This window comes from Bemisia tabaci, chromosome 3 (assembly GCF_918797505.1).
Source record: "Bemisia tabaci chromosome 3, PGI_BMITA_v3".
Classification (NCBI taxonomy): Eukaryota; Metazoa; Arthropoda; class Insecta; order Hemiptera; family Aleyrodidae; genus Bemisia; species Bemisia tabaci.
Window position 1 is genome coordinate 50994112 of NC_092795.1, and position 15231 is coordinate 51009342.

General features: G+C 36.9%; 2 protein-coding genes across 2 annotated transcripts; one reads left to right on the forward strand and one right to left on the reverse strand.

The window, feature by feature from the left end:
* The first annotated feature begins 3968 nt into the window (after positions 1 to 3968).
* On the forward strand, positions 3969 to 7075 carry LOC109030612 (uncharacterized). Its single transcript, XM_019041663.2, has 3 exons — positions 3969 to 4240; positions 4944 to 5112; positions 5570 to 7075. Exons 1-3 carry the CDS (start codon positions 4087 to 4089, stop codon positions 5868 to 5870), a joined length of 624 nt encoding a protein of 207 aa, XP_018897208.1. The 5' UTR covers positions 3969 to 4086; the 3' UTR covers positions 5871 to 7075.
* On the reverse strand, positions 6260 to 15127 carry LOC109030611 (microspherule protein Rcd5). The gene is made up of 10 exons (XM_019041662.2): positions 14970 to 15127; positions 14480 to 14643; positions 13298 to 13431; positions 11503 to 11783; positions 10801 to 11019; positions 9955 to 10093; positions 9296 to 9419; positions 8656 to 8812; positions 8201 to 8416; positions 6260 to 7776 (listed from the first exon to the last, which is right to left on the reverse strand). Exons 2-10 carry the CDS (start codon positions 14608 to 14610, stop codon positions 7684 to 7686), a joined length of 1494 nt encoding a protein of 497 aa, XP_018897207.1. The 5' UTR covers positions 14611 to 14643; positions 14970 to 15127; the 3' UTR covers positions 6260 to 7683.
* Between the last annotated feature and the right edge of the window lie 104 nt (positions 15128 to 15231).

The window sequence follows — 15231 nt, forward strand, 5'->3', positions numbered from 1 at the left end:
TCAGACTGTAAGGTGCTGAGCCTTGGACGGCTGAAGGGTGGGTTACTAATAAGGGTACTTTAGGGTCCAGCCCTATAAGCTGCACGGCTCAGACCTAAAAATAAATGCAAGGATTTGCGGCTCGTATGAGCATACCTAAGTAGCGCGCTCCTCCAACTATTCTTTGAAGTAATTAAAGCCCTTGATACACGATCCAATTCCCGAACCAATTCCGATCAAAGTAGCATCAAAGTGTCGGGAGTCATCAGTCTTAATCTCATTAATTTGCTTCAATTTAAAATGAAAACTTGACAGAAATGTTTCCTGTGGCAGGAAATGATGAATGGTGGCACTCTCTAAAGTACCCCTCTAAAGTACTGAGGCCTTGTCATGGTGTTAAATATAGTGCATGCCTAGCCTACTGGTAAACCTGGGATGTTTAGCTTAACGACAGCATACAATTGACAAGAAACATTGTTAAAACATTAGTAACAATTGATACATTTCTGCCATTTCCTTGGAATTTTGAATGTAGAAAAAAATTGATTTTGAAAACTATTATTAGTATCAGGGGCCTTTGGCCGCTACGCTGCCGACAACCAATGCGGAAGAAAACAACATACGTAAAAAGTCGTAGAACAACCGTGTTCAAGTTATCTCGGAGATTAATTGATTCAAATACCGTCAATGTTTTATTTTTGATCAATGTTTTTAAAAGAATACTCACTGTTATTCTAATGAGTTTCCGCAAATTTTCCTGAGTGATTTAAAATAGATAAAAGAAAATTTGACTTAAAACGCATAATATCCAAAATCTAAGCTCAGATTCGGCTTCCTCGTGAAAAATCGATGCAATTTCATGTATCATAAGTCACCATATCGTGAAGGAAAGAGATTAACGTAGGCGTGTAGATTCTAACATATCAGTCCGACGTGGCAACATGGGTGATTCGGAGTGGGTCAGCTGATGAGTAAGAAGAAGTTTGTTTTCTCGGAAACGGACGAACCAAATGCTTGGCGCCCGGCGCCTGGCGGCGTACCTCAAACGTTTGAATTCTGTGCCTACTTCCGCATACCGGCCGGCTTTGATAGAATCTTTACGCCTACGATTACCCTCTTTTCTTTATGTTATGGTAACATTATGATACATGAAATAGCATCGATTTTTCACGAGGAAGCCGAATCTGAGCTTAGATTTTGGGTATGATGCGTTTCAAGTTGAATTTTCTGAATTTGAAAATTTAAGACGGCGGACGTAGCCTAGATTGATACATCGGCTCCCATTCCATCGATTAAATTCGAATTTTTAGTCTAATTTCGAAAATTCGAAAAACCAAGGTGGCGGGCGTGGCCTAAAACGCTATCTCGGTTCCTGCTCGTCGGATTTTCGTAAAACTTGGTGCCAAGGGGAGGGGGGGGGAGGAAAGAAATTTTCAAACACTGCAATCGATATGTCGCAGGCAAATAGTAAAATTAGGCATTTTGTCAAATGCCTAGGCAAATAGTCAAATACTAGGGGGCTATGCCCCCTGACCGCTACGCGGTCCAACCCCCTGAAGGCGCTCCGCGCCATCAATGGACCGCTTCGCGGCCCTATTTTTACCTCCTATCAGTGTTAGTTTTATTTTTCCCCTCAAAAATTACGATATGAGGTATACTTTACTTTTAGAATGAAATATAATTTTTGGTTTTGATGAATATTTTAATTCGTTTTAATCCTTTTTTTTTAAATCAGTGAAAAATTTAACATCGTCCGAGTTTCTGAATTGTTGTAATAAATTCCCTTTAATTATCATTAAAACCGAGCAGAGTCAAGAATAATTAATTGCGCGAAGTCATATAATTTTGCGGCGACTTTACCGTCGCCCGAGCCAGGGACGGGAAAAGGAGTACGCTCCACGAACATATTATTACACGCTTATCAGTCACACAATGTGGGTTGAATATGAATTCTTGAAAATTTATCAACATACTCTCCCTAATCAGCCCATATCTGATTGCTTTCTTTGGTGAGGTGACTCAATGTTGGTGAAGCGTAAAAAATTGATTGGGCAGACTACTAACAAAATACTTTAATTGAGTTATCTGAGATGGTGACCTTCATAATCAACAAGTTTATAATTTGTACTAACGCATTCTGTAGTTCAATGAGCCCACTTAACCGAGTAGCATCAACTAAAAACAAAATAGGTGAAGCGCAAGCGCACTCTTTGGTGCAATGAGTCAACTTGATGGAGCAGTTTACCATCAATTTTGTCTCGGTGAACAGATTTGTAATAGCTAGTAGCAACTAATTGAAAATGATTGATTTCCCTCAAAACGTTGTGGACAATACAATGCCGTTGGTTATTCTATCAATTGTTTCATGAATACGGCACCAACTTTTAATTAACAAAACCAAGATGGTTATCCGCGCACAGTCATTTTTTCCGTGCAAGTTGCTACTTAAACAGTGCTAGAATTTTCCTTCATTTTTGCGTGATACCTCATGACATACCTACCCCAGAGCTCTTCTAATTGTAACGCGCTTGATTTCTGCTCTCAACAATGCGATCATAAACACACATTTATGAATGTGAGTAATTTTGAGACACAGGTGATAAGCTAGAATTTTCCTTCATTTTTGCATGATACCACATAACATACCTACTTCAGAGTGTGAATAGTTACGCGCACGATTTCCGTATCCAACGATGCGAGTATGAAACCTACATTCATAAACGTCAGTCATTTTAAATAGGTGAAAAGCTAGGATTTTCCTTCATTTTCGCGTAATACCACATCTCAATCATACGTCAGAGTACGAGCAGTTGGACGGTTTAAGTCCACAGCCACGCATCTCGTTTGCAGAGTTTGGAAAATCTCCGCTCCTATTTCATTTTTTTTAAAGGAGAACAAATCGACATCATTCCTTATGAAGTTTACTCAGAATTCTCTCGGCACTGAGAAGGAAAATCACGACAGTTTATAAGAATTACCGTCGAGTAATTTTTCATATAAAAATAAAGTATGACAGGAAGTCTGCGACGTCACAAAACGAGATACGTGGTTCAGGCACGTAGCCAGGGGGGTGTTAAAGCCCCCCCCCCCCCCAAAATCAAAAAAAAAGGAGGAAAAGAGAGAGGGGAAAAGGATACAGAATATGAGAAAGTGCGAGAAAAGAAGAAGTTTGAGACCGTCGAAGATATTTATATCTTTTACTGTAGAGTCTTAAATGAAAACACCATGTTCATTCCTAAAGTTTTCGTCAGAAAAGCCTCAAAATGCGTCCAAATAGAGTTGAAATTTCAAATATTTGCCGGCTTTGTTGAACGTAACAATTCGAAAGTATTTTTTGTTGAAGTAAAAAGAGCGTAATTTTTCTGCATAAATTTATGAAAAATCTGTGTTACAGAGGCCTTGAAATGCGTCCAAATTGAGTTAAAATTTCAAAAATTTTCAAGATCTTTTTGAATGCATATAATTCAAAAGTCTTTTTTGCTGAAAGTTTAAAAAGGAAACGTAATTTTTCTTCAGACATAGATGGAAAATCTGCGTCACGGAAGCCTCAAAATGCGTCTAATTAGATTACGAATTTCTAAAATTTTCCGGGGGAGGACCCCCAGACCCCCCGGTAATAGAGGGACCCCGCAAGCCACCCCCCACCCCTGACACAAAATCCTGGCCACGTGCCTGACGTGGTTGAGGACTTACACCATTAAGTTGTACGCTTGATCTCCGCATTTAACGTTGCGAGCATAATGCCTACATTCATGAACGTCAGTAATCTTAAGTTAAGCATGTGAAAAGCTAAAATTTTCCTGTATTTTCACGCGATACCAACCACACAGTTCATGGGGCTCTATCTCCACGACGCGGACGCGATATCGTTGGACGCGACGCACGACTGATCATTCGATCGCCTTCATTTTCATAGATATGCAACACGCGTCTTTAAACTGGCCACACCGTAACAATCATAACAATAACATAACCTATTGTGTATGACGTGCGTGCGTGCATGTGCGTGCTTATAATAGTTTTGTCAGTTTCATATTATATTTAGCTCATTTTTGCCCCTGTTTTACTTTCCTCTCTAGCAAGTAGTGTATCGTACATAATTTTGCCATGGAAAAGGATGAAGATGCTCCAGTAAAGAGGCGTTCCAAAGGAATTGTGTACTTGTCCACCATACCAAAGTATATGACTGTCACAAAATTGAGAGAACTTCTGGAAGTTTATGGCAAAATAGGAAGAATCTTTCTCCAGCCTGCGAAAAATCGTAAGAAATTCAAAATTTTGTCTGTTATTGTATTTTGATTCGAGTCATGTTTTGTCAAAAACTCAATGGAATTCTACCAGATCACCAACGGAACCTGTACACCTTAATTAAAACAATGAGCGTATGAGGTTTCCATGATCGGTAGTATTTCAACTAATCCATCAGCATTGACTTTGCCAGTGGTAGCCATACTGCTGATCAATTATCAGAATTAACGGTGACCGCTGGATATCGGTACGCTGAGCGTTCAGCGTACTGATATCCAGTAAGCTTTATGCCGATATTCACACAGCGGTAATTTATTGATAATTGTGACCAGCGAAATGTTTTTAAGTGTTTTTGTTTTGTTTGACCTTCTGAACTCTGATGACGCCGCAGCCGAAAGTTAGCGTTATTTAGTAAATGTGCCATAACTGGAATCTCTACTGAATATTTCAATGGTGTTACTACTAGAAACAAAAATCCCTCTTATTAGACTTAGACCTAGTTCAATTGGTCGTTGTTATGTAAATTGATAGCAATCCACATATTGACGGTATAAGTCGGTAATTACATAACTCGGTTTCCGGTGTCGCAGACTTCCTGTCATACTTTATTTTTTGAACAGAAAACTAGGTACTCAACAGCAACTCTTTAAAACTGCCGTGATTTTTCTTCTCTATAGAGTGTGTTCTAAAAAAAATAAATTTATTTTTTTTTTCAGCTCACTCAAAGAAAAAGAAACCATCGAAACATTTTGAGGAAGGGTGGGTAGAGTTTTTACGCAAGAGACATGCTAAACAAGTTGCAGCTCATCTGAACAACAAACTAATTGGAGGACGCAAAAGGAGCAAATTTTATGACTGTATGTGGAACATAAAATACCTTCCCAGGTAATTGAACTTCAAATATTTTATTTGTGTCTTTTGTTTCTTCAATGATTGCAATTTCAATTAGAATATTCCAAGTCTAGCGCAACTGATGCCACTTAAAAACCCTACCAATGGTGGAACTAGAAAAACACAATTCTTGATTCTCATCATGACAGATTTATTGTCATATCTACTTCAATTTTCAAGCCAACAACTAATTCAGCAATAATAAATAGGTATCCTGTGACAACGTAAAACAATTTGTTTTTCTACTTTTAGACATAGGATAGAAGCAAAATTCAAAACCTTCTTTTAAAGTTAATATTCTTCAAGCTCCACTACTGTTGTGAGAGTAATTTCTGAGCTAAGTTCCTTTTTCTCTAGAACTCGGATCCTGGTGATCACATCATTCTACAAACATTTCTTAATTTGAGAATACACTTCTTCTATAAATCTCTCCCTTCTTCTGATGTTATAGGTTCAAGTGGGTGCACCTTTGTGAAAGACTTGCCTATGAACGAGCTGTGCAAAAGCAAAAACAACGATTAGTTGTGGCTCAAGCAAAACGAGAGGCCACCAGCTTTGCTCTAAACGTAGACCGAAGTGAAAGACTGAACAAGAAAAAGAGTAAGAAGCAAACTGCCCCTGCGAAGGAAATTGAATACAAACAGCGGAAAACGGAAGGAGAGATTTTAGACAGCAAGAAGAAGAAGACGAAATCAAAACCGAAGCCTGAAACTGAGGATAGGAAAGAATTCATCAAAAATCTCTTCAGCTGAAAACCTGGATACTCGCCGTTTTAGGAAAGATTTGACGATTTTATTACTTTTTTTCATTGAACTTTTCTTTGGTGCCAGTTTAACTAACTAAGTAAACTGGGTGAGCTGTTTCTTCACTCTGGAGACACAACACATACCTATGATAATGTACTGTTTCTGTGGAAGTAGAGAACGTTGTATATCACACACATTTACCTACACATCTCTCTCTCTGCTATGCATCCTATTAAAACTAGGAAAACACATTTGATAATGTCACTAATTTCGACGTTGTCATTGATGTTTTGCTTTTGAAAAATTTGTCTTATATTTACTTGAAAAATGAATAACCTAGGCAGAACCCTGCTTCACCAGAGCTGTGTGGCCTTCACATCGAGGTACATTTTGCGGAAACTTAATTGGTCAACCTAAAGTACATTTTAGGCCTGCAGCCGAAAAAAATCAGCAAGAAATTAGGAATTTCTTACAGATTTATCATTTTTCCTGAGAGGTATGATTTACTTATACCTGCTTTTAGGATGACCTGTGTATTAACAACTGGTTGATGAGCCACAGTATCAGTGGTTTAGTCACGGAGGCTCAAAAGGGTGTGGACTCTTCTCCCCCTTAGCCTTGATCGTTTTCTCACCAAACATGTTTTTTAGGAATAAATCGCTGATTCTGACCTTTGCATTTTTCTCTCAACAAAATATTAAGTCCATGATCGATCCTGCTTTAAAAATTCTTTGTTACGGCTCTAGGTTCCTTGAAAACTGCCAAAATAGATGATGTTGAACACTCAGTTTTTCGAAGGACCTCTGTAAATCAAACTCTTGTAAACATCATCTTGTATCATCTTGTAATCATCTCTTGTAAACAAAATATTAAGTCCATGATCGATCCTGCTTTAAAAATTCTTTGTTACGGCTCTAGGTTCCTTGAAAACTGCCAAAATAGATGATGTTGAACACTCAGTTTTTCGAAGGACCTCTGTAAATATTGGACCAGTGGTGTTTTTAATTTACTAAGTAGGTAACCTTGAAGATTCTACAGTTGAAAAACAATTCTATGACACATATACTATGGACCCATTACTCATGATACAATACTTTTGTACGTAAGTAATTTAATCACTTTTGATCTTAAAAAAATTGGTATTCAATATAATACAGTTGTAATTTTTAATGTGTTTATTTTTTTTAAAAATACATATTTTTCCAAAAAGACTCCAGTATCTGTTATTTAATGATGTACTAATAGCTACCAATACAATCAATATTCAACTTTAGATAAAAATTTGAAAAAACTAATTAGGTGAAGTGTGAAAATGTAATAATACTTCGTAAAGTTCATTTAATTTGAAACAGCCTGTGGACCTTCCTAATTTTCTATGCAATATGTGCATGCCATTGACTTTAATGAGAGAACAAGTCTTTTAGTAGTCTAATTATTCTTCCCTGTCTTGTGGTCCATTGATGAACAACATTCCTTACATAAAATTGACAAAACTGATTCCGTCAAGTTTCATTTACCTATGCAAGAAAACTTAATATTCTAGATCTGAAATTCATAATTCAAAAGTTGTATTTTAAACTTAAACTCTGAACAAAATGATCTAGAATTCTAGCTAAGATCTACATAATGACAAAATGCAGTGGAATTCAACGGTGCCTAAAGCTCAAAATACATATGATGAAATATCATCAAGTACGACAAATACAATTTCTTACTGAATAACATTGAATATGAAAAGTAGTTTACAATTTTATTCATAGAAACTTAATTATTTTTAACCCGTATGAGTAGGTATGCAATTTCAAGTTATGTATTCCCTTCACAAAGATGAGATGTTCATTTTACTCGCCTCCTCTCGGACAACATTCATGAGTTCCTCATTGATCAGGAACAAGAACCTGAGTCCAGCAATCTGTAAAATAGAGAAAAAGGTTGAGGCTTCATCTTTGAACAATTCATCGATACCTTCAGATGTATTAAAAAGTAAATGCAGAGAAGGCCTGCAAAAAAGCCATGATGCAATTTTACCACACGGTAAAATTTTATATCTTGTAGATTAAATTTATTCTGCAATGAAGAGCTACTATTTCTGGCTGATCCATAAAGACGCCAATGAAAATAGAGAAACTAATGGCGTCCTATCCTAAACCAGAAATAGTCCATAGTAAATGTGTACCGAACAGCATGTCAAGTCTAAACTCCTTATTGAACTTATGTTTTACCGTATGTTTGGAGAAGTACACAATTTTTTATCTTAAATTATAAGAGATGACATAAAAGTAACAATACACCATGCACTAACGCATCAAGAAAAAATCCTATCCGTGTACGCTTACCTCAAGAACTGAATTATTAGCAAGTTTGTACTTGTGTCCATTTAGAATAGGTTTGGCATCTACATACAAAGCCCTCTTTCCTTCACTGGATATGTAAAAATCTCCATTATTGTTCAACCGTATAGTTGCTTGGCGCCTGGACACTTTCCAAGCAGGACCTTCCAAGGATAGATCCACATCTACATTGTGGTCTCTGGTTTTACGTCCAATGGTTATCTGGAATGAAAAAAATTATTTTGAGGACATTGGAAAAAAATGTAATAACAACAGGTACCTTATTCCGATTTTTCAGCGCTCAGGAAAAAAAAAAAAAAAAAAAAAAAAAAAAAAAAAAAAAAATCCTTGACTCAAGGTATGATAAAAAAGTACAGGAGCCACTCCGGCATTTTCTGGACCCTGTGATGGGTATCACTCTCAAAAAACAAAGACGCCATGATGAAAATCCTTTTGCTCACCTCTTTGGAACGCATTAAGTATCGAACAACACAGCCTTTCAAAACTGCCAGTGTCTGATTATCAAAATCTTGAGGAGTAATGCCTGTAACAGCATCGACGAGCACTTGCCACCTGCTAACTTCATTCTTCAGAACATTGATTTCTTTCTTAGCTCGCCTGAAAAAAATTAGAATAGTTTGTATTAAAACAACACAAAAGGAAACAGACAGCTTAAGATAGTTCCTCAGTTATGAGATAGATAAACATTATTGTAAACAGGTTTTTCTTGTGTAGGTAATACTAAAAGAGAGAGAGAGCCACTAAGTATTGAAATTGGACAGCACTGAACAATAGGAAAAATTAGATTTGACAGAATAAAATGAACAAGTTTAATTCAAAATAAGGATTCAAGACTATTCTACAAGTTTGATGTTAATAGAAAGAAATCGAAGGTCACCCAGCTAATAACCCCAGGAATTCAGCATCTATCACAGTCCAAGATACAGTTTCAATATAAATAATGTTTAATCAAAAAGATTATATTCTTTCAATGAATATGATGCAGTTTTTTTTTTTTTTTTCGAACTGATTATCTGTCAAAGCAATTATAATATCGCCTCATGGTCAGAAAATACAAAACAGCATAACTAAACTACAAACCTGTCGGCCAAAGCAAGTTCTCGGTCTAAGATGGCATCTCTTGGTTCACTCAACTCTGTGTCATTCAAGGTTTCCTCACAGTCTGAGAATGTCAGAAAATGTTCGCTTCGCGCTGCAGTTGGATCTGCAAACAAGGTAAGAAGAGCTCATTTAATTTTAGCTGCCGATAGCCGATAAACAAAAATCCAATGTGCCCATGAATTTCCTCACTCTCTAATCAGAAGAGTATCTATAATTTAATGTTTATTTCAAGTCCATTAAAGTTTCTTTGGAAAATATTCTCGTCTAAAAAACAGGCAACATCAAAACCGGCATGAGTACAATGATTCAATCATCTTTTCATCAATTTTTCCCCCCTAATATTGTATGTGTTTGTAACTCATAGGGGCTTTTTTCCAATTCGATTGTGTATTGGGCACTTGTGCAGACAGAAGTTAATTCAAGGTAAGATACTTTCTTCATTTCCTAACTTCTTGCATTTTGGTTTTGTAATTTTTTGCTCTTCCTCAACTCCAAAATTTTAAAAATTCATAACATTCCATAACTTTTTTCACTCATCCCTGACTCTAAAATTATCAAAATCCTGATTTTATATCCTCCTTTTGAGTAATATCTACTCAGTAGGAATATTTTTGTGATTTCCATAGTAATTTCATTACCTGTTTGATCTGATATCAGCTGATATTGCTTCATTAGCTGCCAGTGGGTGTACAAGGTCTTTGCAGTTCGTTTAGGGTAAAAAACAAGTGCATTATTTGTCAGCAATTCCTGGAAGGTTTCTAGAGTTGGGTTGGATGACTGAAAAAAGGGAGAAAAATACACCTTAGAAAATGGAAAAAAGAATTGAATAAAAATGTAGCAGTTAAAAAATTAGGGGAAAACGAAATTGGAGAGAGATCACATTTTGAGTTGAGTTTATAAAAGCTAGATTAATTTAATTTGAATTGCTTCAAAAATGTTTTAAAGAGCAAGTAATTGGACATATTTCTGTAAAACAGACCTAAGTGCCATAGGGTAAGGAAGGTAGAGGGGGGCTTGGATAGGCAGCGGAACCGGGCGTCGGGATCATTCCGTCCTATACTCTCAATGCTTTTCCATGGCGCTTAGTTCTGTTTGACAGAACGCGCTATCTGGCATTCTAAATTCCTCAAAAGGAACTCAAATTGGCGCTTAGTTCCATTTGACAGAAAAACGTCCAATTTTGGTAGGCATTACTTAAAAAATCAACTAAAACGCAGTGAACACCTTTTTTACCAAAATTTTGAAGTATTCCCATGAAAATCAAAAAACATAAGAAACTATGAAAAAAATTGGTACTCAAAAATCCAAAATTGCCTCTTGCTAATCAAAAACTCTGATCTCTATGGGCAATAAGGGAGAGCATCTTTTTTGGTTATGTTAGTATGTTCCAGCTCTGCTAAGACACCAATTTTACAGTCATTTAGAGTTGCTGAAAAATTAATCCGATCACAAACCTGCATGAGGTCTGCTATTGAGATACTTACCACTTTCACTGATGCTAATAATTGTTCTTCTGCTACCGAAAATAGAGCTTTGGCTTCAATACCAGCTATCACTTCAGGGTGCAAATTTCTCATGGCAAGGACAGCCAACCTAGAGATGATCTGGTCATACAGCAAAGCATACCATCGCTGTTGGATCTCTTGCAAAGTGAAGCGACAAGAAAATTTGACTCCACGATGCACTGTTCGCAAACAATTTGTCTGTGCAGAGAAAAATTAAAGGAGGGTATTAAAAACAGCACCATTCATTATTTTTTTTCTTTAGTTTTTATTTCATCATGAGTGTAGTCTTAAATTTACAGTACCTGCAATCATAGTCTGACAGATAAATATATATTTTCTCAAGAAAAGTCTGCCTCCAGATCGATGACAAAAAGAGGAAGCGCTAAATGGCTGAAAATGAAGTTACGCTTTTGACTGACTGAAGGTACCGCGAAAAACCCAGGAAGATTTTAGAAAAATCTGGACTCTGAGGAGGAATTCGAAAAGAACTGAATTCTAAATTCATTTTTCCAACTGAAGCATAAAAAAAACATCAATAATTGAACAAGCTCATTAAAATCCTGAGAAATCAGTGCAGACACTTGGAAGTCTGATTTTTGCCGTCATTCTACCTACATTTTCAGAGAGACTGACAAACTAGCATTTTCTGCACCTCCAGGTTGAAGAGCTCAAAAAACTTACTTGCTGAACATTGATTATTAAGGCTAAGTCGTCCATCGGCTTCCACCGTCCAAGATCTTTTGTCGAGGACCCTGCATTTGCATGCTTGGTTGTTTTCCTGTAGCGACTGCCGCCGCTTCTGGTATTACTGCTTCCTCCGGAGCCTCCACCGGCATTGCCTGAACTACTGTTTGTGAGTGATTTGTTGGATGCTCTTCTAGGCGGTCTAATCACTGCATCCAACATTGGAGAATTGGACTCACCAGGAGTTAGAATTGGCTGCTGAGTTGGTCCACTGGCACCTGTGAGCATAGGTATATTTTTTACAAGATCCATTTAGAAATAATGATTCATATTAACTAGTGCTGTTTTTTTTTTTATTTTAAATTTTTCTGATATTGGTAATAATAGGTATCTGAAAGCATTTGGAGATTCCTTAAACTGACACATACCTTAATCTTTACATAACCTTAAATGGAGGCTGCGTACACATGCAAGGGAAAAAGTAGGAAATAATATAATAATGAAATGATCTGAACAGATTAACTATCAGAAAATTAGAGTCACACAAAAAATTCTTTCAATGTCAAACCCTCTGGTATTTTGTTAAGAATAAATATGTAAGTTTTAAAACATTTTTATGCAGTTATTTATAGGCTATGGATTAGAAGCTGTACCTAATCCAAAAAAAATGAAAAAAAAAACTTAAGTCATGAAGTTCAAAACCGTGCATATTTTAAAGGGCTCTTCTTCTTAAAATAGCAGCTGTAACACCACAGCTCTATGACAAATAGTTTATTAAAAAAAAACGGCATTGGGGTGTTTTTTTTCTTCAAAATTTTCCTTTAAAAAATACACTAAAACTTTGATGTAAACAAGTCGTACTTAACAACTTGCTAAAACTTTAAACACAACTTTAAACTTGTAAAAACTTTACAAGCTGATGGTGAACTTGTGTGATTAGACTTGGACTCTGCAGCAAAGTGGTCACTAGGACTCTGAACCATATAAATGATGCGTTGGATTCAGACAAAAGGAGGACCAAAAAAGGTAGGTTTCTGACCAGTGTTCGAAACTCACCTTTGAGTTTCAGGAGCCATGTGGCGCAACGAGCTCGATTTTTAGGGGTCATTGAAGATTTTTTTGGGGCCAGATTGACTTTTTACGTATACATCACGGTGCATTTAGTGAAAAGTTAGACGCAAGATGTTTTAGTTACAGAAATAGTAACTGTAATTTGGGGAAATTTTGAAACATCACCAAACAGAAAAATTAGGATATTTTTGGAAGGAGGGGCAATTTTTAGAGGCCCTGTTGGCGCAGAGCATTCATTTTTTAGGCGCCATGACCGATTTCTTAGGCGCATTTGGTGCCGGTGAGTTTCTAACACTGTTTCTGACATCCTTTAAGAGAGAAAAATGGAGTGCCTGATGTACTTAAGTCTTTGAAAAAATGATATTGTTCAATCGCCTAAATGTGTAAGTTTAGATTTATTACCACTAGGTAAGTAATACCAACTTAATCGAGCCTCACCCAATTTTTGACCAAACCCTCCTATAGGTAGCCATCTCTTACAACTCAAAGCGGATTAAGAATGGAGGTCGCATTTCGATTTTGGCTGCCATCTTGAAGTGTTGTGACGTCAGGAGGGTACGGGTTTTGCCATGCAATCCGAGGTTGAGCCGGTCCCCCCGGTCTCGGCTGGCCCATGTACCCGATACCGTGTGACGTCCAGAGGGTACGAAATGCAACCACCATTCTTCATCCGTCTTGCTTACAACTGTACTAACCTATATCTGTGATGACTTGCACTTACTTGGAGAGGGAACATTTAAAGATGACGTTCTGACACGCTGAACTTTACCACTTGAGACTGGAGCCATACTCGTGTTTAAACTTGACTCGACCAACTCATCATCAAATTTTCTTCGTTTGATTGATCTTGAACTACTGTTAAACATGAGAAAAGAACAACTTCAATACGGATAAAATTTAGAAATATGCTTTGGAATAAAATTGCGATTTACTTAAGCATTTAGGTGCCCTTACTTTAAGATAATAGAGTCAGCATGACATGTACCTTGGTCGGCCATGCCGAATTCCCTACATGTGAAAATAAGGTAGTCAACTGTCCACATTTTTTTGGAATGTCTAATGATTTAGGTAAGTATTTCCTGTCAAAAATATTCTACAAAATTTACAAGCGGAGACATCCTTGAAAAATCAAATCAGAAGAATAAAAACAGTGCACATGGTTCAAATACGCTGCCAATCATTTCCAGACGGTCAGGAAGTAGGCACGTATGAGATAAACGATTGAAAATATTCAATTCGTACTTATTCAAAATGGACCACTAGACACGGTATGAATTTAAACGATCTGATACACGTTTCTTAACCAGAATTTCACTTGGAAAACGATTCACACAACGAAAATTATGGAAACCAACTCCTAACGAAGATATTAACGTTTTTATTTCACATTGGTTACGAGGAATTTGAACTGCCCGCTCACAAGAAACTCAAAACTCTACGTGAGTCAAATCGCCCACTACAACGATTTCAGCAAGCTTCTCAATCGAGCAATGTTCATTTCCCATCATGTGTTGTTCAATCTATTAGCAATTTGCTGTAACTGAGCCAAAGCATCAAGATTGAGGTTGCCAGATTTTTATATCGCAGAGACTGTCATGATAACGTTTAGCGCGCGATGTGAATCACGTAGAGCATTGAGTTTTCATGAGCGGGTGTTTTGAATTCACGCATTAAGAATCATTAAATATCTTCGTAAGGAGTTAATTTCGGTAATTTTCGTTGTATGCATCGTGTTTTACGTAAAATTTTTGTTAAGAAAAATGTATCAGAATGCTGAAATTCGTACCTTATCTAGTGGTCCATTGTTATTTCACTTACTTCACACCGATCCTACATTATGTTGGTGAAATTGTGTCTGTACTTCATACCTGCTTACTACAGAAATAATGAGAAATTAACAAACCTTCTCCTTTTCATGTTGAGCTCTGACAACGAGGGAGAATTAGCTGAGTCTGTTAACGAAACAGGGGTGGAGGGCATGCTCTCGACGTACGAGTTCTCCGACATGGTACGTATGATTGGTGATGGCTCCATACTGACTGGTGTTACCTACTTGCTAAAAAAAATCTGTGAACAAAAAATAGCAGAATGTCAAACGAGCTGTTGGATATTGAGAAACAAACCGTAATTAAAGTGGAAGAAAAGAGCCTTCTGGACCCTTGCAGGTCTCAAGGTTAGGTTAGAAAATATGCAAATAATGTAGATTTAATAAGCTGTATGACAATTACTTTTGGTGAATTCATCAGATCAAAGCGCAATATAGTGCGAGAGGCCGTAGATTTATGCTTCCTCGAAGCAATGCATGCGAAAAGTTGAGTTGAGACATTGCCTTGGGTACATACATGCAAACCGAGTTTGCACAACTAGGATACATAGTTGAAATGCAAACTTACCAAAATGATAAAGTTGAGATAGTAACTGTATAACGGACATCTGCATCGTTCATTTCTTCCGATCACATTTTAGACGAAATTAATGAAAATTAATAAATAATTGAGTAATCACTGAAAAACAAAGAGGATCATTGATTAGGCTGGTGAAAACAATAACAAATCAAATTTAGATGCGTTGCTTAGCTCGCCGGGGAGCTCACCGATGAGTTCAGCAACTCATCATCAGACGCATGAACGCATTGTTATAACGTATTTTACGTCC